The sequence below is a fragment of the Mastomys coucha genome, unplaced genomic scaffold (assembly GCF_008632895.1).
Source record: "Mastomys coucha isolate ucsf_1 unplaced genomic scaffold, UCSF_Mcou_1 pScaffold17, whole genome shotgun sequence".
NCBI lineage: Eukaryota > Metazoa > Chordata > Mammalia > Rodentia > Muridae > Mastomys > Mastomys coucha.
This window is the reverse complement of record NW_022196899.1, coordinates 29,448,060-29,472,104: the sequence shown is the minus strand read 5'-3', so window position 1 is coordinate 29,472,104 and position 24,045 is coordinate 29,448,060. Positions and strand designations below refer to the sequence as shown.

General features: G+C 39.9%; 1 protein-coding gene and 1 pseudogene across 2 annotated transcripts in view; both read right to left on the bottom strand.

Annotated features, from left to right (window-relative positions):
- Positions 1 to 4,844: 4,844 nt before the first annotated feature.
- Positions 4,845 to 5,405, bottom strand: LOC116094796 (annotated as a pseudogene).
- Positions 5,406 to 8,504: 3,099 nt separating this feature from the next.
- Atp11b (ATPase phospholipid transporting 11B (putative)) overlaps positions 8,505 to 24,045 on the bottom strand; it is a 102,720-nt gene continuing 87,179 nt past the window's right edge. For both annotated transcript variants that reach the window (XM_031376607.1, XM_031376609.1), the window contains 2 exons: positions 18,393 to 18,526; positions 8,505 to 11,958 (listed from right to left, as the gene is read on the bottom strand). In XM_031376607.1, coding sequence (XP_031232467.1) covers positions 11,877 to 11,958; positions 18,393 to 18,526 — 216 coding nt within the window. In that variant the 3' untranslated portion in view covers positions 8,505 to 11,876. The remainder of the gene's footprint in view (positions 11,959 to 18,392; positions 18,527 to 24,045) is intronic.

Sequence of the window (24,045 nt, the reverse complement as noted above, 5' to 3'; positions counted from 1 at the left end):
CTTTTTCTAAGTATTTACTACTTTAGATTTCAACATGAAGCCACACAGCATTTGTCTTTTTGGAATTGCCTTATTTCACAGCAGGATGCCCACAAGATTCCTTCCTGTTGAAGTATACAGCAGGATTTCTTTCTTGTTCACGGATAGATAATGTTCCACAGTATGCCTACACACATACAACATTTTGCTTACATGTGCATCTGTAGATGAAAGATGGTTTTCAACTCTTGGCTGTTTGAAACAGTGTATCTTTGAACCTAGGTGTACATATACCTCTTTGAGTCCCAGCTTTGAGCTATACCCACAAGTGAAATTGCTAGATGATGTGGTAGTTTCAATGTTTTTGAGGAATTAACGTGATTTTTCTATAGTGACTTGTCCACTTTATAGGCTTACCAACAGTACACAGTGTGCCATCAATTTTTCCAGTCTCTTGAATGCTTGTGGATACTTTTTTTCTTTGTTTTTCAAAGTGAATATCCAAAGGGTGTGGGATAATATCTAAAAATTTTATTTTTTAATTATGTGTATATGTGTGTAACTGTGCAGAGGTTCATGTATGCATATTATGGGTATCTATCAAGGCCAAAAAAGGGAGTTGGGTTCCCTGGAGCTATGTTTACAGGTAGTTCTGAGCCAGGTGACAAGTTTGGGAACCAAACTTAGCTCCTCTAAGAGATTAGTAAGTGCTCTTAACTGAGCCATCTCTTCAATCCCACAGTGTGGTTTTGATTTGCATTTCTTCAATGTTAAACACTTTTTCATATCTGTTAGCTATTTGCACAGCGTCCTTGAGGATGTCTAAGTCCTTTGCCCTTTTTAAATTAAATTGATTTTGTTTTTGTAAAGTTGTAGCTCTTTCTATATTCTGGTTATTAACCCTGTAACAATACAGGATTTACAGGTATTTCCTCCCCATTTTGATGATATGTTTGAAGGCCAGAGGTCAATGTTGGGTATCTTTCTCAATCATTTTCTTAATTTGTTTTTGAGACAGAGCCTCTAACTGATCCTGGGCCTCAGCAATTGGTAGGATGGCTTGGCTAGCAAGCTCCAAGGATCCTTCTGTCCTTGTTCTGTCTTTCCTGGTGCTAGGATTATAGGTGTGTGCTGTCACGCTGAAAGGCCCTGAGTATTTTCAGCTGCTTTAGTTTTTAAAGTTTGGAGATTTGTGTTTTACATCCTTAGTCAATTTCATTTTGACATGTGGTGCAAAGCATGGTCTTTATTGTTTTGCACATGAGTATCAAGTCTCCTAACAGCACTAGTCGAATAAGCTGCCATTTCCCTTTGAATTCACTTGGTATCCTACTTTAAGGCCACTGACCATATATACACAAGGGTTTGTTACAGGCTTCCTGATGCATTGTACTGTGACCATCTTCATGCTAGTGTCCTTCCCATTGCTGTAACTATAATATGCTTTGAAATCAGGAATTGTGAGTCCTCCAAGTTGTTTCTTCTTATAAAAAATGTATTTTGATGATCAAAATCCATTCCTTTCTCCACTCTGGTTGTAGCTTCAGACTTTGTCCTGTGTGTAATGCTGATCCTGAGTCTAGAATGTCTGATGGGGTCCCACCAAGACCAATGGACTTGCCAGAGCAAACTCCCACCAGCAGGCCCAGAAGCTGGTAGGAGATGGTTGGTCATTCACAAGCCTGTGGCTATTTCTGGTCTGGTCAGACAGAAGCACAGCACCTGGGCCCTGGTAAGCACAAGGGAGAGATCCATGTGCAGTGTCTGAGAAGGGGCTCCAGGGAAGGGAGAGACCCATGTGCAGTGCCTGGGAAGGGAGAGACCCATGTGCAATATCTAGGAAGGGGCTCTAGGGAAGGAAGGGAGAGACCCATGTCCAATGCCTAGGAAGGGGCTCTAGGGAAGGAAGGGAGAGACCCATGTCCAATGCCTAGGAAGGGGCTCTAGGGAAGAAAGGGAGAGATCCATGTTCAATGCCTCGGGAGGGACTCTAGGGAAGGAAGGGAGAGATCCATGTGCAATGCCTGGGGAGGGACTCTAGGGAAGGAAGGGAGAGATCCATGTGCAATGCCTAGGAAGGGGCTCTAGGGAAGAAAGGGAGAGATCCATGTGCAATGCCTGGGGAGGGACTGTAGGGAAGGAAGGGAGAGATCCATGTGCAATGCCTGGGGAGGGATTCTAGGGAAGGAGTGGCTCTTGGGCCAGCAGTGGAAAATGGATCATAAATCCAAGATGGCCAAGGGTAACCCAGCCTGCATTCTGGAAGTGTGGAGTGTTCAAATGCCACAGGGTTCCCATGAAGCATGCATTTTATTCTCACAATGGTTCTGTAAATGTGATATTCTTCATTTCCGAAGAGTTTCTTGGAGAAGTAGAAGGGGAAGGGTTTGGCTGTCTTTGTCACTCAGACTGGCTTATAACTCAAGATCCTCCTGTCCCAGTCAAGTAGTACTCTGATATAGCCTAACAGGTGTGTCTGACCATACTCAGCCTTTCTTTTTGAATTGTTCATCGTTAGTGTATAGCAGCCAGACCAATATTTTGTATCTTGTACAAGTATGTGTTTAGGGTGCATTATAGGGAGGGATGCAGGGGTACTATGGGGAACATTCATAGAGGCCAGAGGACAACTCCAATTCTTTTTGCTGCGTCAGGCCTGGGACTGAAGCTAGTTTGCCAGGCTTGGTGACATGCTCCTTTACCTGATGGTCATATCTTGTTTTGGTTGTTGTTGGTTTTTCTGAATTCACTGTTCTAATGAGGTAATGTATGTGTGATTATAGGATTTTTTTTTTACGTTTTTGAAAAATTATTTATGTATGTATGTAAGTTCTCTGTCTGCATGTTTGTCTGCACACCAGAAGAGGGCACTAGGATCCCATTGTAGATGGTTGTAAGCTACCATGTAGTTGCTGGGAATTGAACTCAGGATCTCTGGAAGAACAGCCATTGCTCTTAACTCCAAAGCCATCTCTCCAGCCCCAGACTAAGATATTTAGAGTTTTCTAGTAATATGTAAAAATCATCTGTAAACACAGATAATCTTCCTATTCTGGATGCCCTGGTTGGTGTTCAGACCTTCAAAAGAATGGCTGCAGGCCAACACCTTCCTCTTACTTTTGATTTTGGAGGAAAAGCTGACTTCCATCCTTCATTTAGTCTGATGCTAGCTGGGTTTTGTTTTTGTTTTTGTTTTTTTTTCACAGCCTCTTACTGGATTGTGGTAATTATCCTATGTTCTTCCCCTATTTATTTATTTATTTTTTACAACAAATGGTGAGCTGTTTATACTCCTGTCTGTATTAATTGAAGCAATGGTGTATCTGTCTTTCTGCTAATGAGCTCTTTCATGATCTTATCATGGTGAAGCATCCTTTCCTTCCAAGAACAGTTCTGTATTCGTTGTGTACCACCCTTCACTGTGCAGTTGGATACAGCTTCTAGTATCTCCTTCACAAGGCTGTGTTAATATTGATCAGAGAACAGTCAGCTTCTCCTAAAGTCTTTACTGGCTTTGGAAGCACTCCATTTTGGGATTAGTCTAAAGATGTTTGGGATTAATTCTTCTTTAATTGATGTTTGAAAGATTTCAACCATCTATCTGGTCTTGCCTTTTCTTTATGTCCTACATTGGCCCTTTCCAAATGTCCCATGTCTTCATGCTCTAGTGTTGGCAGTGTGTCCATTTTTTAGTTGAGTTATTTATGATTTCTGGATATTACAGCTCTGCCAGGTATAATTCCTACTGTTTTGTGAGATGTTGTGGTGGTGGTTGTCATTGTTGTTGTTGTTGTTTTTCACTTCTGTTGTGCTAGACACAGCCCAAGGCCTTGTGCATGCTGGGTAAGCACTCTGTCACTGGGCCACATTCCCATCTCTGCTTGGGTTTGCTTCTCTGCCTGGACATGGTCCCTTTCAGGATGGTTTCTCTCCCCACCTAATATTTGACTGTGAGTCTCTGTGCCTCCTCCCATCAGCTAGCTGCTGGAGGAAACTTCTGATGCCAACTGGGCTAGGCACTGATGCAAGTTTAGCAGAATATCCTTAGGAATTATTTTATTGACACCACCCACTGCCTCTTTCCTGTCTCTGGGCTATCCAAGACTCTGGTTCCTGGTCAGGCAGTGTCAGGCCCCAAATTAAACCAGGCTTTAGTTGGGCACTCCCACAAATTCTGTACCTCATTGCTCCAGCACATCTTGCAGGCAGGCTAGATTGTAGGTCTGGTAGCTGGACTGGTATTTCAGACCCACAGGAAGTTGCTTGGTTACTGAGATAGCTGGTTCAGGCTCCATATCCCCCATTACTAGGAGCCCTTGCTAGGGTCATCCTCATAGAATCCTAGGAATTTCTCCTGTACTAGGTCTCCATATTGCATGGCTCCCCACCCCCATGCCCAATTCCAGTAGTCTTTCCCCATTCTCTCTCCCTTCATTCCTCCTTCCCAACCTGATCCTTTTTGTTCCCATTGCCACTGGCACCCAGACCCTCTGTAAAATCTATTTTATCTCCCGCTCCCAGGGGTCCCCTTCGAACCCTTTTTTACTTAGCCTTTCTTGGTATGTGGGTTGCACCATGATGATTACTTATTTAACAGCTAATATCCCCTTATAAGTGAGTATATACCATGTTAGTTTTTCCAGGTCTGGGTCAAGTCACTCTGGATTTTTCCTAGTTTCCATCCATTTGCCTGCAAATTTCAAGATGTAATTTTTTTTTCAGTTCTTATTTAGTTTTTATTCATAACCATAAACTTAACTTTGCAATCCAGCTAGACTTGAAGGGGAATGAGGAAAATATGGAACCCAAAGAACTTCAGTGAGAGCAGAGATTACAGGGTATTGCCAGCAGATGGGGTGGTGATACTCTCCTGAGCTACAGAAGGAATGGTTTGATGGGTAAAATGCCCGCAAGTCAAAAGAAATTAGAGTTGTCCACAGTCGGAAATGATGATCTTCTTAGTGGTCTTGCCATTCCTGGACCCAAAACGCTCCATGGCTTCCACAATGTTCATGCCTTCTTTCACCTTTCCAAAGACCACATGTTTGCCATCCAGCCATTCAGTCTTGGCAGTGCAGATAAAAAACTGGGAACCGTTTGTGTTTGGTCCAGCATTTGCCATAGACAAGATGCCAGGACCTGTATGCTTCAGGATGAAGTTCTCATCCTCAAATTTCTCTCTGTAGATGGACCTGCCGCCAGTGCCATTATGGCGTGTGAAGTCACCACCCTGGCACATGAATCCTGGAATAATTCTGTGAAAGGAAGAACCCTTATAGCCAAATCCCTTCTCTCCAGTGCTCAAAGCACGGAAATTTTCTGCTGTCTTTGGAACTTTGTCTGCAAACAGCTCGAAGGAGACAGCAGCCCAAGGGCTCACCATCGGCCGTGATGTCAAAGAACACGGTGGGGTTGACCATGACTGCAGCAAGCGGCGAGAAAGCGATAGTGGCATCTGCAAAGCCATAATTTTTTTTTTAACAGCTAAGTAATACACCATTGTGTAATGTACATTTTCTGTATACAGCCATCTGTTGAAGGGCATCTAGGTTGTTACGAGTTTCTGGCTATTATGAATAAAGCTATGAACTTCATTAAGCATGTATTTTTTGTGGTAGAATGGAATGTCTTTTGGGTATATTTCTAGGAGTAGCATAGCTGGGTCTTGAGGCAGAGTGATTCCCAGTTTTCTGAGAAACCACCAAATTGATTTCCATAGCAGTTGTACAAATTTGCACCAGCAATGGAAGAGCGTTCTCCTTGCTCCACATCCTTGCCAGCATGAGTTGTTTATGTTTTTGATCTTAGCCATTCTGACAGATGTAAGATGAAATCTCAAAGTCGTTTTTATTTGCATTTCCCTAAAGGCTAAGAATGTTGAATATTTTGTTTCTCAACCATTTACAAATAGAGAATTCTATTTAGATAATGTACCCAATTTTTAATAGGATCATTTTATTTGTATATAGCTTCATGAGTTCTTTATATATTTTGGATATTAGCCCTCTATGGGATGTGGAGTTGGTAAAAAAAAAATCTCTCTTCATTCTGTAGGTTGACGTTTTCTCTGGTTGATGATTTCCTTTGCCTTACACAAGCTTTTCAGTTTCCACTTATTAATCGTTGATCTTAGTGTCTGTGCTATTGCTATTGTTTAGAAAGTCTTTGCCTGTGCCAATGAATTCAAGGCTATTCCCCACTTCCTCTCCTATTAGGTACAGAGTAGCTGGCTTTATGTTGAGGTCTTTGATCCTCTTGAACTTGAATTTTGTGCAGGGTGATATAGATATTTGCATTCTTCTACAAGCAGCTAGCATTTGTTGAAGATGCTTTCTTTTTCCATAGTGTATTTCTGACTTCCTCATAAAAAAGCAGGTGTCTCCAGGTATGTGGATTTATGCTTGGGTCTTTATTCGATTATGTCTGTTTTTATGCCAATACCATGATGTTTTTATTATTGTAGTTCCATGGTACATCGTGAAATCAGGGATGGTGATACCTCTAGCAGTCCTTCTATTGTTCAGGATTTATGCTTGGGTCTTTATTCGATTATGTCTGTTTTTATGCCAATACCATGATGTTTTTATTATTATAGTTCCATGGTACATCGTGAAATAAGGAATGGTGATACCTCTAGCAGTCCTTCTATTGTTCAGGATCTTTCTAGCTATCCTGTTTTTGTGTGTGTGTTTCCATATGAGGCTGGGAATTATTCTTCCAAGATCTGTGAAGAATTGTGTTGGATTTTTGACGGGAGATTGTATTGAATATGTAGACTGCTTTCGGAAGTTCACTGTAAATTCTACTGATCCATAACCATGTTAGATCTTTCCATCTTCTGACAATGTCTCCAATTTCTTTCTTCAATGATTTGAAGTTTTCAATCATGCAAGTCTTTCACTTGCTTGGTTAGAGTTATCTCAAAGTATTTTCTATTATTTCTGGCTCTTGTGAAAAGTGTTGCTTCCCTGATTTCTTTCTCAGTCTATTTGTTATTTGTATATATGAAGACTTCTGGTTTTTGTGAGCTGGTCTTGTATCTAGCTACTTTGCTGAAGGGGTTTCTTAGCTGTAGGAGTTCTCAGGTAAAGTTTATGGGGTCACTATGTGCACTATTGTATCATCTGCAAATAAAGATATTTTATCTTCTTTTCCAGTGTGAATACCTTTGATCTCCTTCAAGTTGTTTTATTGCTCTAAGACTTCAAGTACTCTATTTAATAGGGATGGAGATAGTGGACAACCTTGGCTTGTTTCTGATTTTTGTGGAATTGCTTTACATTTCTCTCCCTTTAAGTTAGTGTCTATGTGTTTTCAGTAAAATGCCTTGCTTTCTACTTTGCTTGAGACAGGGACTCTGACACTTGCTCTTGAACACACTAGGCTGTCTAGCCTTGAAGCTGTCTAGCCTCCAAGTTTTCAGGGATTCTGCTTCTTGTCTCCCATCTTATCAACAGGACCATGTGCAGCCTGGTCTACATAAGTTCCAGACCAGCCAGGACTAGAGAGTAAAACCCTATCTCAAAAAGAAGCCCGTTCCCCACCCCCATACAGCCAATGAAAGGCATGATATCCCTATATGACCATGAAAGGCAGCCTGGTTCCTGGTTGAGCTAAGGCTAGAAACTTCAGTGATTCCCAGGCACCAGGCTCCTGTCACTAGCCACAGCCCTCCATAGATTTGTGGCCTTCAATCAGATAAGGGCAACACCCCAAGCCCCTCCACAGGTAGAAGACATGACCTGTGGTCACACAGACTCAAGGCCGATCTCCATTTTAATGAGGTACCTAGAGGTTTAGCCAATAAACTCTCCTTCCCTGACACTCCTCCCTGCAAAAGGTATTTAACTTCAGGCCCACCCTGAGAAGTGGGCGGATGAGTTTTACTCATCCACTTTCCCCCATGACAATGTCTTAAAACCATGGAATGCCTCTTTTTACCAAGATCTGCCCAGGGGAGCCATGGAGAAGGCCTCTGCCTATAGAGCCTACAGGAGTAGAAGGCCTCTCTATGCTCCCAGGCACAGCAACCACTTAGACCAAGGCAAGCTCAAACCTGCCACTGCCAACAAGCCAAAGATTCTTCCCCTGGGATCCAGCCAGAGCTCCCCACCTTTTCCCCTGGTCCAGCCCATGGGCCCTCACTCTGTTCTCAGCTCTTCCATGGCTCCCAGAGGTGACTGGGTGTCCAAGAGCCTGAGAACCAGATAGCCCTAGCCTCCTTGCAGGCCAGCGACCCCTGAGCCAGCTCTGGCTGTCCCGAGCCTCAGACTGTACTCCCCAACACCCACAGCAGTGTCCAGTGGCTTCCCCATAGCCTGACACCAGCCGGCGAGGGCATGGGATGAGTGCAGTCAAATTCCCACATCCCACCTGCCACAGCCAAGCCCAGTGGCGGAACAGATGCGGGACCCCACTAACCCTACAGAGAGTAATTTTGGAAACTAACCTGAAGCAAGCTTGGCATTGCTGGCTATGATGAGTAGACAAAGGATGAATATTCAAATAATGGAGAAGCACTCAGATATGAGAAAATATTTATTTGATGAGTTCATAAAGTATACAAGTTAAAGCTGTACAGTGAGTACAGTATGGTTACTGATGGTACAGGAAAGTATAAAGTGCCACACTAAACACTAAACACTGCTGCAATGCCTTTTGCTGCTCACTCCTCACAGGAATCTAGCAGTCACCACCACAAATATATCATCAGTGGTGGTTTAATTTTTCAGAGTATCATTCAAGTTATTTTGCATCAAACACCATCTTAATAATGTGTTAATTTTATGAAAATGACTCATTTTAAGGTAGAAATAAAAATGTCTATAAAGGGAAGCCAAAATTAATATAACATGTATCTCATTGGTTGGTTTACTTATATCTGCTTATATTTTAAACTGATTTCTTTGGGATAAACAGAAGCATAGAATTTACCTCAGGCTCCAAACTTATTTTGAATACTTTCAGTTATAAAATTTGTAGTAGCTTTAACCCCTGTCTATTCAGTTCCAGACTGTTCTGCAATAGAAATAACCTGTCTTATTACCAATGACAGAACTGAGCACAGGTTTTTCTGTAGTGTGCTCTGTCTCAGATACAGTCTCAAGGGACCGCTGGGAGTAGGTCAAGTCTGGGAGCTTTTTTACACTCCAGAGCTTCAGTCCCAAAGAAAAGGTAGCAGCAACACAGAATTTATGGCTATAAATTCCTTACCCAGAGCAAACATGGTAGTTGCAGTTCTCTTTGGCCTATAGCTGACTGTCCTGGGTGAAACTGCACTATTAACGCTGAGTGGGGTGCTCACTGGCAACTGTACCAACGAATGTGGCACTTGTCATCTTCAGGTCTACAGCCTTCAGATGAGGCAAACAGATTTGAGGCCATTGGCAAACTAACAGTAACAAGTTTAGCATCACAGTCTCCTTTGACAGATAAAAGAAGTTCGTTATCAACACTGAACTGCCAAAGAATTTGAAGGGATATGCAAAGGTGAGCTCTTCTGGCATTCTATAGTAAAGCTTTAGCATATGAAATTAGTACCAGAATACTACAAAAACAAAACAAAGTTGCGACTAATTACCTTCTTAAGTGAATGCAAGAAAATCATGTTCTTAAAAGTATGAAATAGTCTTCCTTTTAAAGCATCATTCTAAGCTACAAAGCAGAATGAGCGAGCAGTGTGGATGGCCGTCTTACTTCTTTACTGTGCTGGTGGGAATGGAATCTAGTTTTTCAAACACATTAGGCAAACAGTCAGATACCGAGCCCAACCCTATTCATTATTCTGTAGAATACAGGCTGGGTATGGAAGTCTGTGAATGTCTTCTTAACTAAATAAAAGTGATGAATGCTCAAAGTTACCCCCAAGCAATGCTGGGCCACATGGTGGCCAGCGGAGTTCTGCCCTGCTCTTGGAGATTCTGTAGTCCGTTGTCAATAATCAGCGTAGCAGACAGTGTGCATCAATGCCATAAGACAGATGTAAAGCAAGCCTACTCAATGTCATGTCACTGCATGCATGCTCTCTAAGATATCCTAGAACATAAAGCAGTATTATCTTCCTATCAATTATTTTACTAAATCTGTATGTAATATTTCATCTCTACAACATGAATAGGTATTATCCTTTTAACATCTTTCCAGAATAGTAGGTTATCCTAACTATAATCCTGTAATGTCTAAGTTTTAAAAAGGAGCTGTTTATGAAAATTAATATTCAGCAAACATTGATAAGCTAATATCCCTGCATTAGTGAAACAGATAAGCAAACAATCTGTAACACACAGTCAGTCTTCATTCTCACTCTGCCATTTCTGACTTAGCCTCAGCAAAGGCCCGAAGTCCCACTCATGCAGGAGGAGGGAGTGGAGAGCTGCATCACCATCTTCGAGCAACTGCCATCTTCTCAAGAGAAGCTGACCAAGCCTCAGTGAACTCCTTCCTAGGACCTTAGGTGTGTATAGAATCCATGCTTAGAACTAGGCAGGAGTAGTTCTTTAATAATCATTCACAACTCTTAAGACATTATTTATACATAAAACAAATAATACTGAGTCTCAGTGATAGATTACCTGGAAACTAGAATTTGAGATTCAAGGAATTAAGACTAGTGTGTATCTGATTAGTCATTCATAGCGTAATAACTTACTGCTGATAAAATTCTTTTGCTGGCAAAAATTTAGCATTTTAGACTGTTTCATTTTCATTCAATAACCATACCTAACAATATACCTTACAATGGGACATAGCATAATTCACTGTATTGTGGCACTCTGCCTTCAATTAGATAACATGCAATAACAGGATTCTTAACAAAAGTCCTTTATTCTGAAGGCTGGCTTACAGCAAGTCAGGAGCAATTCTAAGTGGGCCAAAGAAAGATTTTATGGCTTATATTTCAATTTATATAATTAAATATATTTGCAATAATTAAATACTGTCCAAACTTGTTTTTTTATTGATATAATTGAACTTTACAATATTGTCATAAAACTATGAACAGAGTCTTTGGAGAGGGAAGAAAGTAATAATGGGGGAGAGGAGGAGGGAGTGTGGTTGGATTTAAATATATTAGGCAGGTTGAAGCATGCAAAAGATAAGGCAGATGCAGTAAATTAATATGACAATGGTACTGAATTTATACACTGCAACTTTACATACTTGGCCACAAAAATATTAGCAAACACCAATTTGAAGTCTAGTAAATGGCTCTAATTCTGACTAGGACATGAGATGCAGAACTCCCTTTGCACTTGTAGGATTAGCTTCACTGGTTGTGTTACAGCATTGTTAAAGAAGCTGGGTCAGTATAAGCTTACCACCCACACCGCAAAGGACAATGCTTAGAAACGTGCTCTCCTAGTTGCTCTGTGACTTAAAAAGCACTAAATGGATTAACAACACAGGTCACTAACGGACCAAAATTCCTTAATATTCATATTAACTTTCCCCACGAAAAGCTTCAAATATAATCTAATAAAAAAAATAGACTTCTCAAGGCAAATCTTTAGCATAATTTACAGAAGCAGATTTAAATAGAAGAGTCCCAAACCACACTCACCCTAAACTACCCATAACCAAGAGTGACCCTTTCTCTACCTTGATATTAAAGTATAGTGGCTTCAGCAAAGTCTGCAATGCCACCAGGAGTCCCCTGAGCAGAAGGGACAAAGCAGACAAAGAGATTGTTAACTATCTCTTTATTTCCGAATTTTAATATATTCATATTCAAATTAAAGAGAAAGGAGAAGGGGCCATGTAACTGCCTGTTTCCCACGGACTCTGAGGAAGTCTCAACTCCTCCAGAGATTTCAGAAAATAACTGGCCTTTTACAACTGGATGGTGACCCCAAACCTGAGGGCAAGTGAACTTGTTCCTACAAAGTCCTACTGTCCCTTTAACAAGTAGATGAGTCCATTGGCGAGAGAGTCAAGATGCTCCTGTCATTGGTATAGAATGGATCCGATGCATTCCACAACCTGAAAGGAGCAATAAGAGAAAGGTTTGGCTTACCATAACCAATGTTCAGTTGAAAAACAAAACAAAACAAAACAAAACCAAACCAAGACCTAAAATAAAATGTAAGACTAAAATATAGTTTATATTTTAAAATAATCACTGATTCATTTCTAAATGCTAAAGAGTTCTTCAGATTAGTACTGAATCATATGCTAGATTACCAGAAACTTAAGAAAAATTATGCTATAGTCATACAGAAATTAGCTCCAACCTATGCATTCATTATCAGTGCCAGTTTCTAGGTAGTAAACATAATGTGCTTTTGAAATCTTAATAACTCATTAAGAAGTACATATACTATTAAGAACTGTACATGTCCAGGTGCTTGGGAGATGGATGCAAGGGAGCTGACCGAGAATCTGCCATGCAAGCACAGAATATGTTTGGACTCCCAGCATCTACATAAGAAGCTGAGCAGGTGGGAAACAACTGAGGAAGGCATTGACTTTTCCCTCTGGTTTACACACACACACACAGCAAAAGTAAAAAAAGTTTAGTTTTATTTAAAAATAAACTTGTACTTTGACATTACAGAAAAACAAACAAAGCTACCAAAAGTCTTGGAATGAAATAATGAACATTCATATTATTATTTTTTGAGACAGGGTTTCTCTGTATGGCTATGGCTGTCCTGGAACTCACTCTGTAGAACAGGCTGGCCTCAAACTCAGAAATCTGCCTGCCTCTGCCTCCCAAGTGCTGGGATTAAAGGCGTGCGCCACCACTGCCCAGTGAACATTCATATTATTGGTCACTTCTTTTGGGGTATAAATTCTACTGTAAGGATTTCAGCTAATTAGCTTGAATGTCATAAGTGGTTAGCATCAGAGAGTATCAAAGACACTTGCAGTTTCTTCACTAGTATGACAAGGTAACTACTAGTTGGTTGACAGACAAGACCTTAAGCCTAAGCAATTCAATATCATATAGCTGTCCCTTTGAATTACCTTGAGTTAACTTAAGATGAAGTAATAACTCTACAAAGCAGACCGCCATGCTTAAAACACATGCCCTTAGCCCAAAGGAAGTATTAAAATTACTAAGTAATCTTATAAAACCTGAAAGCACATAACTTTAAACACAGAGCACACAGCTCCTACTAGGGTCTCCACCATCCTTTGACAGGGTTAAAGCTAGAAGCCCTGACTCATTTCTATTCAGCATCTTGTTTCTCAATGACTCTCTGTGTATGTAACTTAAGCTTAAGTCACTGGCCAGGCAAACACACTTACAGAATGTATCTCATCTTCATGGCTTCAGAGAAGCCTGGGACCCACAACCTTGACTTAAGGAGGGTCTTGTTTACAACTCTCAAGCACAAAGAACTCAAGTCTGGCAGGTACTAGGCAGCCAACATAAGTAAGTAAATAAAAGTAAGAATATGACTATCTCTTGCTGAGTATGGCAATATGAATATAGAAAAATTAAAATAGATATTTGTCACCTTGCACAAAGCTCAAGTTTAAGTGGATCAAGGATCTCAACATAAAACTAGGTACACTGAATCTAATAGAAGAGAAAGTGGAAAAGAGCCTCAAACTCATTGGCACAGGGGGAAATTTCCTGAACAGAACTCCAAGGGCTCAGGTTCTAAGATCAAAAATTGATAAATGGGATCTCATGAAACTGGAAATCTTCTGTAAGGCAAAGGACACAGTCAATAGGACAAATCGGCAATTTACAGATTGGGAAAATATTCTTCAATAACCCCACATCCGATAGAGGGCTAATATCCAAAATATATAAAGAACTCAAGAAGCTAACCACCAAGAAACCAAACAACCCAATAAAAAATGGGGGTGGTTAGCTTCAATAAATGGGGTATAGAACTAAACAGAGAATTCACTACAGAGGGATCTCGAATGGCTGAGAAGGATCTAAAGAAATGTTCAAATTCCTTAGTGATCAGGGAAATGCAAATCAAAACAACCCTGAGATTCCACCTTAAACCAATCAGAAAAGCTAAGATCAAAAACTCAGGTGACAGCAGATGTTGGCGAGAATATGGAGAAAGAGGAACACTGCTCCTCCATTGCTGGTGGAATTGCAAGCTGGTACAACTCTGGAAATCAGTCTGGCAGTTCCTCAGAAAACTGGAAATTAGATCTACCTGAAGACCCAGCTATACCACTCTTGGGCATATACCCAAAAGATGCCCCACCATGACTCAGGGGCACATGTCCCACTATGTTCATAGTGGTCTTGTTTGTGATAGCCAGAAGCTGGAAACAACCCAGATGTCCCACAACAGAAAAATGGATATAGAAAATGTGGTTCATTTACACATGGAATACTACTCAGTTATTAAGAACAAGGATATCATGAGTTTTGCAGGCAAATGGATGGAACCAGAAAATATCATTGAGTAACTCAGACCCAGAAGGATATGCATGGTATATACTCACTAATCAGTGGATATTAGCCCCAAAAAGTACAGAATTCCCAGAATACAATCGACAGAACTCAAGAAGGCTAACAAGTTGAACAGGCTAAGTGAGGATGCCTCAATCCTACTTGGGAGAAGAAAGCAATCACAGGAGTGGGGGGATAAGGGAGGGAAAAGGAGGGAAGGACCTGGGTGGGAAAGGCGACATAGAGGGGAAGAGGGGAATATGATCAGGTATTAGGGGGAGGGGGAACAGGACTGAAGCTCTGAGAGCCAGCAGAAGGAAACAGTATTCTTTTACCTGTAACTGCCTACACCCCAATGGAGTTAACTGTTCAATTCTATTTGTTTAATGTTTTTTTTACAAAGATCATATAGTTTACTGTTTGTGTAATATCACATTGTTATGGATCTGATAACAAAGCAGGAGTTCAGAAGAACCAAGAGAGCGGAGATGTAGTTCTTTTGGTAGGGGGCTTGCCTACCAAGCAGCACTACCACACACCTGAGAGTTATACGATAAAATAACCTTTCTTCCCGAGTTGTTTTTGGTCACGGTCTTTATCACAGCAATAGAAGCCCTAACTAAGACAGTCTCATCCTGCTGGGCACATGCCTTTCATCGAAGTACCAACTGTTCAATTCTAATCAACAGGAAACCTTCGTTAGTTTTTCCTCTTTGCAAACACTGCTTATACAGAGAAATGTTTATCAGATGATGTATCCTTTGTTTTTCATCTTTCAAAACACACATGCATACATTCATGTTAAATATTAATCTGAAAGAATATCAAATACCTAAAACACCAATTAGCTAATGGTTTCTTCCTTCCCCTCATGCTCCCTTCTCAGGGCCTTCAACATGCTAGTAAAGTCCTTTACCAGTCAATACATACCCCATCTCTGTTTTACTTTTGAATTTTGAGGCAGGCTCACTCTAAGTTATCTAGGCAGGCCTTGAACTTGGAAACCCTTCTGCCTCTGCTTCCCATGTGCTGAGGTTGCCAGTGTATATTACGTTGATGGTTAAAGTTTTAACTGTCAACTTGACAATCTACAATCATCAAGCAGATGACCGGTGGGCATGCCTGTAGGATTATCTTGATTATACTAATTGATGGAAAACTGAAACTGTGTGTGCACCATAGCCTTCAGCAGGGGATCCTGGACTATATAACATGAAAACAAACAAAATGAGCAGAGCAAGAGCATGTGTGCATCTATTCCCTGAATGACTATGGATGCAATGTCACCAGCCACTTCCACCTTGAATGCCCTGCCGTGATTGACTATGCCCTTGAACTGTAAGCACAATAAGCACTTTCTTACGTTGCTTTTGTCAGAGTTAACTCACAATAACAGGAAACAAAACTAAGGCAACCACAATGCCAGGCTTTTGTTTTGTTTTCTGGGGTTTTTTGTTTTTGTTTTTTTTTTGTTTTTTGTTGTTTTTAAAAGAGCCTCATTAAGTGGTTCAGGCTCAAACTAAGATCCCCTTGTCCCAAATTCTCAAGTACCTATGACTAACAGTAGGTAATTCATTATGGCTGGAAGTAAAAATTCACCAAGATGTCAGTCAGTGGTGAAATATAGCTCCTCAGGATGATAGAACGTGGTATGCCCTTTACACAGCACCATGATGTGCCCTTGGAAACTGAGCTTACTGTAAGTAGGGTATATTCCCTTAACATAAGTTTAAACATGTACAAAGTCTTCTGTGTCTAGATAATAAGAACTTAGCAGACAGGCCCATGTGCAGAGAGAAGTTGTTTTGTCCCCAGGGATGCTCACTATTGCTAATGGTAAAGGAGCCCTGAGTTGCCACATCTTGTACTTCAGGGCTCAGCCTTGCCCTGTCCCTTCAAACTGGACATAAGACACAAATGTACAATTGAGGCTGTTCCATATCAAAACATAAATGCTAAAACTATTTCATACATATATGTAGAAACTATGACTGTTAGAGTTTGAGACAATGGGCTACAGTAACTTTCACACAGCCCTCTGAAAACTACCAGCCAGCTCTGTGCCTTGTGAACATCTGCACAGACTTTTTGGATTGCTTAGCCAGGAGGAGGAGAAACTTTTGATTACAACAGTAACCAAAGGCATAATCCAAGATGCTGAGAGCTCTGAAAGCCATTTGGTGTCTGCCAGAAAAAGAATTAATTAGTAAAGCAAACATTTTATCAGAAAAAACCACCTTAGAAAAAAAGAATACTGCAAAATTCTCAGTAGACAGAAAAATTGACAGTAATAACCACCTTTAAGAAGACATGCTGAAATAAATCCAATAACTCCCAGCAACATTCCCAGGAGGACGGTTAGAAAAATAGCAGTACAAAGGACAGGGACTCAGAACCTACAACTGACTGCAGGAAAGCAAGAGCATATAGAAAACGGGAAAAAGGGCTCATTTAAAATGAATTCTAGTCTTTTTAATCACTGTCAATATATGTATTCCTACATATATTGTCTAAAGACAATTTTCTACTGAAGTAAAAACTATGTAGTTCTAATGTACTATCTTAATCTAAACTCCATTTTGGTTCTAAGAAATAAACAATGTCATTAGGTAAAATGATAGTGTAAGATCTTTCTGAAATATCTTTTGTGAAAACTATTACCTAGGCTCATGGCGGGCCTCTACTCCCCTCTCTCTGCCTTTCTCCACTTCTACTACCCTCTTAACTCCCTTCCCCATGCCCTGAACACACTATTCTATACTATACCATCCAATCCACGTGGCTGGTCCATCAGGAAGAAGGGATACCTCAGCGTGGGTCCACCGAGGCACCCCCATCCCTCATACCTCCATATACATACTCCATAAAACATATCCCCCCTCTTTATGTTTTTATAAGCACATCACATATGACATATTCAAGTCAGAATAAATGAAGCTAAAGCCACAGGCAGTATATTTACAAAATCATGGCAAAGCCAAAGATAAAGTTGGGGACTTGTTCTCAAAAACTACATTTTATATTATGCAAATAATATCACACCTGTTATTTTTCAAAATGTAAAGCTAACCAAATATTAAAGGCAATTTTCCTGAAGCACAAACAGACTGCTCCATTTGTTCCTGGCCGCTAGCATCCCCAGGCTCTCTTACGCCACTGATCTGTGAAGGTCTTACCATTCCCATGGCACACAGGGGAGAGTGGGCATCAGCGCCTTTCTGTGTGATCACAACTTTAACCAACACCCAGGGTAGTGACGCTTTGACTTGGGAAAGTGGAGTGAGACCAAGCACTGGCTATTTTACTCTCTAGTACCTAATAACCATATGCACATTGAGTAAACATAAAGACATTTTTAAAAAGAAGAATTTTAAATGCTATTCATACCAAAACAGACTTTTAGGCGATGATCTATAAAAACAATTGTGATCAATATAATTAAGAAACAGACGAGAACAGACAAAAAAAAAATCAGATAGTCTTCTGATCCAGAAAGTATCACTATTAAAAGTTGTTTGAGCATAAGCTTTTAATTGGACAATAAATGCCAAATAGAGGAATCTTAAAATCAAAACTCATTTGAAACTTCATTAAAGACATCTTAGGAAGGAACATGAAACAGAATGGCCTTTCCTGGGTGGCCTTGAAAGACCACCTCGCTTTGGGGAACAACAGTAAAGAATAAGAAAAGCACAGATGTTTAACATTGAGTGTGGAGGTTATTTTTGTAATCACAAAAGCGGTAGGAAAGAAACAACAAACAACAAACCCCTAGCAGAGAATAAAACAGGAGTACAGGTGGGAAGAGCACCATATACACACATCTATTCACTGAAGCGTAGAAAGACTACACCAGTAATTCCATCGCAGGATGGAGTCTCCTAAAAGATGCCTTCTCTTCCTTTGAGTGAAAGGACCAAAACACAAAGCTACAAAGTGACATCTCAAATCAAAGAGTAAATCCTGTGAATCAATAGCAGGCACCCAGCTTCACTGGGACACTTATCTGCAGCATAGGCTATGCAGTGAATGAATGTCACACCTGCTGATATGGTTGGGACTACACCGTCCTATGACTCGTTCCAGCATTCTTCTAACAGATGCGCATGGGGTCTCTCCTTCTGGGAAACAGCATATGGAGTCCAAGCACTTGACACTTGAATGTGCTTCAGCAAGCTGTGAAGGCAGAGCCGGCTAGTTATTCATAGAACTGGACTCCACAAAGCCATTAAGAAATCAAAACAAGTACTTTAAAACTGAAAATGACTGATATAAACATATACAGTTTACTATAATATGAAATGTACAGAACTCTTAGAGCATAATAATATATACATTTAACACCCCCTGTTCTAATCCGAGTCTAGATAACTAATGGCATAAAAATGAATAGATAGGTATTTCTGTCTGCAAAGGTTTATTATTTTGCCACTTCGTAATTTGCTATGGTCAAGTTGGCTTATGTCAACTACTTAGGAAGGCAGTGAACTCTAATTCATCTTTGGAGTTCCTGCAATTATGATTGGAGAACAAATGCCCAGCAACTGAGAACAGTGGAGTATAAAATTATCTTGAAGGCTGGGAAATAACAATCTGACCTAGATTATCTGGTAAGAATAAGATTAACATAATAAGATCTTTAGTAGCATTTCTGATGTGCCAAAACCAAATATCCAACACATAGCTACTCCATCCTCATTTACCTTAACGTGCTGAACAACTCGAAGATGCTGCCTTTGCCCATTGGTAATTTATCTTTTTTTTTTAATAGTGACCAGGTGGCACATAGATAAAACATTGTCAAGCAAACTGGAAGTACTATTAAGATTTAAAGTTGAATTCATCAGATTTCTAAGATTTCTGACTTAGGCATAAATAGGCTTAGCAAGACTCAATTCAATACTACAACAATTTTTATTATTAAAATGAAGGTATATGGTCTGACCACATGGCTCAATGAATCCCAACCCTAGTTTTGCTAGTCAAAAGTTCTCCCTCCCCCCATCCCCCTCTCCCCAGGATCTCACTCACTAGTCCTGGATGGCTTGGAACTCAGTGAGTAGATCAGGCTGGCTGTGAAATCACAAAGATCTACCTCTACCTTCTGAGTACAAGTTTAAAAATTTACTTGAATTTATTTTTCTTTATGTATATAATGTCCTATATGATACATTTTTAGAAGATACAGAGAAAAAGAATAAATTTGGTAAAGCTCACATCTACAAGGTTGGGAGTCACCATGTGCCATGTGACGGATGGTAACAGAGGGCACTGAACACTCACAATGGACAGAGACAGACAGATGGCAAATGTAAATAACTGGATATTTGGAAAGCAAGCAAATGGTGGAGTGCTACATCTCCATGTACAGAGTCACTGCCCATTCCATGGAGTGGGACGTAGGACAGGCTTTCTTGTTTGCTAAGTGTCCAGTTGTACCTGAACCCTGGGCTCTGCTAAGCATTGAGAAAGCAAACCCTGCATGTTCTTTAGTTTAAACAGCCTTGTTTTAGGACTTAGTTTAACGCAACATTCCTTTCATTGTGTTCTGTGAGATGTTTACATAAACATTTCATTTTTAAAAGGAGAGGGTTTCTATGACTAAATTAGTACCTTGGGAAATAATCCAACAACGCTTCAAGCAGGCTTCTGGACTGTCAGAAAGCGTGCTTACATCTCAGCTGCTGGAGCTTGAGACCATCATTCTACAATTTCCATCATCTTTTTCACACAATGTATTTTGATCATGTTCTTTCTTCTCCCCCAACTTCTCAAACATTCCCCCCATCTCCCTACCCACCCAACTTCATTTCTCTCTCCCTTAAAAAAAAAAACAAAAAAAAAAAACAAGCAAAACCCCAGTAAGATAAAAAATACCAAGACAACACACACACACACACACACACACACACACACACACACTTTTGTGTTGACCAACTACTTAAAAAACTGTTTCCCTTACCTGACCCAATGTACCAAGAATCATGAACCATTAACTACAACAGAAAGGACATAAATTTATAATGAAGGAATCTGGGTGATGCTGGCCTAGGCAAAAGGCTCTCATCATTTCCCAGTTTGTGCTTTGCTGATTCCTGTGCTCCCACAAGCTCAAGCTTCTTTCCTGAAGGGAGGATGCTTCCCTATGTGCGCCATACCAACCAATGTGGGTGCTGTGGTTCATGCTTGTGGGCCTGGTTCAAGTTAAATACTACTGTCTCCAGCTAGAAGGACTCTGAATTCTGTTTATGACTTTTAAAGCATCCCTTGAATGGTACAAGCCCTCAACTGAAGAAAGCAGTGGCAGTTGTCAGATGGAGCAACCCTGGACTCATCTAGTGAGGTGAGGGTAAGGTGAGAAGTCAGAGCAGCAGCACAATGCATGGTGACATTGGGGGCTCGATGCTAACCTCTCCAGCTACCACTGGGCATGAAAGAAGTGCTTCTTGGCTGGTAGATACAGAGTTAAAAAAAGCTTGAAAACAATTTGGTAAACTAAGTCTGTAACAGTTAAATCTAATAAGTTTTTTTTAAATCAGGAATTATTTTTTATATTTTTAATAATTCAGTTTTATCTCAAGCATAACAGTATTGGTACCTGAAGGACAGGATATTTAAAAAAACATAAAATTGATGTTTTAGCAATTCATTCAGGAAGTATTGAGAAGAAGGGTTTTGTCTGGAACTTCTAAGTGTAATGTCCCACACTCTGCTTCTAGCTGCTGTTCAGCTAGCTGAGCAGGATCCCTTGAGTCATATTCACAGGTCCATCTATGTGCTGAAGAATGCCTGAATCTGTATCTGGTTTGAAGTAGCTGCCTTATATCACTTAAACCTATGGTTAAATGTTAAAACTTAGACACCCAAAAGAGCAATATGTCAAAAATACTATATAATGTCCTCTTTTGGATCTAATGAGTGAAATAAAAGTATCTCCCCCTGCAAAAAAAAAAAAAAACTAACAACAAAAATTAGGTACATTGTAAATGGGACTACTGTAAAGTTATTTCTAGAAACCCTGCTCCTGATGTAGCAAACTACCCATAAAGCTTTTCTAGGGCACATCACCTATCTCAACATTCAGGATAAGCTCAGACAGAACCTAGAGCCACAGCAGTCAAGTGTAATGGGGTGGGAATGGAGTTTGATTTCATTCAAAGTAACAAGAGTGGAGGTTTTTATTTTTTAGGATATATAAAAACCACAAAAAGTAATAGTGTGAGATGCCCTCTGGCTGTTCCATAACAAGCTTTGACCATACCAGACACGATGACCATTAAGTAGTCGGCCTCCCTCTCCAGCACACCCTATTCCCAAGTTCCTAGGCAATATCCCCATTCCACCCCAAGGCGACTCAACATGGCTATGGCTGCCTAGTGAAAAACAGCCATCCTTATAGACCTAAACTTCTGAAATAAATTCTAACTTACTGCTCTTGTTCCATATTGATGGATGAATGCTGAGTTTTTATTAGTTACCAAACAACTTCCTTAAATCTCACGTTAGAAAGCTGTTTCTTAACATTTTAAATATTTCACTCTAATTTTCTCAACTAAGAGTTTTTTAAATTTTAAGTAAGAATTGTCAAATTATTAACTGTATTAGGGCTTTTTCCCCATAAATTATATACATATATGTATGTATGTATAAATAAAACCTTGTCTGGATTTAAGGTTTGCTTTTAGAAAAATGTCTTCTTTTTTATGTGAAACTAACAATCATAAATTATTACTGACTTTCAAACTTTTTGCTAAGAATTCCAAGTTCTCAAGAAAAAGTGAGATTTTTATCTCCTCAAACAGCAGTTAGGGACAGTTAAGGATGGATGGCCATCTCATTCCAAAACCCCTGAAACGACAACCTGTTCCCAGCTTATAGTTTTCTCCATTCCCATTCTGTTCTCCTTCCCTCCATCCAAAACAAATGCCTCCAAAATGATAAAACTTTGAAAGACATTTACAAATGTAAATGAAATGTTTAGGAGCTTTCTAGAGAGGTATACACATGTCTCATTCAGCACAAAAATAAAAGTAAAGTAAAAACTATACTGAGTGGGAGGTAGGGAGAGGACTCAGCAGGCAAAAAGCTTGCTGTGCAGGCATGAGGACTGCAGTGGAGTCCAGAATCCACAGAGAAGCCCAGGGGGTGTGGCAGGCAGCCTGCTCTGTAATTCCAGCACTGGAAACTCAAGACAGAGACTCCTGTTTCTAGAGTAAGCTGGCTGGCTAAACCACATGAGATAGGGAACACCAGATTGAAGGGAGTGGGGCCGGGGGGAGAGAGACCTTGCTTCAGTGGATAAACTGCAGAAACTGACCAGTGACTCCAAGGACTGCCCTGGGAACTCAACACATGAACATGCCTAAGCACTTGCATACACATGAACACATACTCCTCATATACACACATACCATACAAAGATAAAACTAAACGAAAATTTATATTGATTACATAAACATTTTTATAACGGTCTTATTCCTGTTTTCAAAGGAGACTGGAGCCCTTTATATAAATGATGTATTCATTAAACTGGTTCCTTAACAATATATGAATAGAAATTCATAGTTTGGGTAAGGAAGAGCATCAGTATTTGTGGAACATTAAAATTCCCCATTATAATGAAAAGGGAAAGTCATGGGTGAAAAGGAGAAAATCTGCTTCTAATTTCCAGGGTCTCATGCAGCCCAGGCTGGCCTTGAGCTTACTATGTAGTCAAGGATGACAACTTGTTCCTGATCTTTCTGACTCCATATCCTGAGGGCTAAGACTGAAAATACATGCCACCATACCCAGTTTATTCAGTGGTGGGATTGAACCCATGGCTTTGTGTAGGCTAGGCAAGCACTCTACCAACTGACGACATCCCCAGCCACCTAACTATAATCTTTTATAACATACCAAATCAAAACGAAAATTCAGAATTCATTTGACTTTCTTCTGAATTACTACTACTGTTACTAATAATAACTGAGAACTAATTAAATGCCCTCGCTCAGGGCAATTCACTAAATAAATCTAACTTTAAAATATGTCTCATAAATAATTCATATTTTTCAAATTATTGTATATGTTCTATAGTCTGATTAATAAGAAAGCTCAAAGATTTGTAGTCTTTAAGTAGCTTTGTCTTCACATTTCTCTATTTGCTTATTCTAGATGAGACAACGTCTTCCTTAATAAAAATCACAATAAAATGACAATTATAGCCTAAGGAAAAATAGAATTATTGGTGATAAGATTTGTAATTACTACAAACCAAAATATTGTTCATTTCCCAATTACATCTAGAAGTAGCTTAGATTTATTCTTCAAAGGGGGAGTAAACTATTCCCACAACTATAGTTTTTTGATGTACTTTTTAGATTTAGTCTATGTATGTGAGTGTTGCCTGTATGTATGTATGTATGTATGTATGTATGTATGTATGTATGTACGTGTATGTATGTATGTATGTATGTATCTATCTATCTATCTATCAATCTATCTATCTATCTATCTGCACTAACAGGCCTGAAGATAGTTCTGAGTCATCACATGAGTGCTAGGAACCAAACCCAGGTCCTCAGCAAGAACAGGAAGAACTGAGCCATCTCTCCAGCCCCAATAATCCTTTTTTTTTTTAAATGCATAAATCTATGAAAATCTATGAGAATAAGTCTGTTAAATGCCAGTTAATGGAAAGCTACTCACTAAAT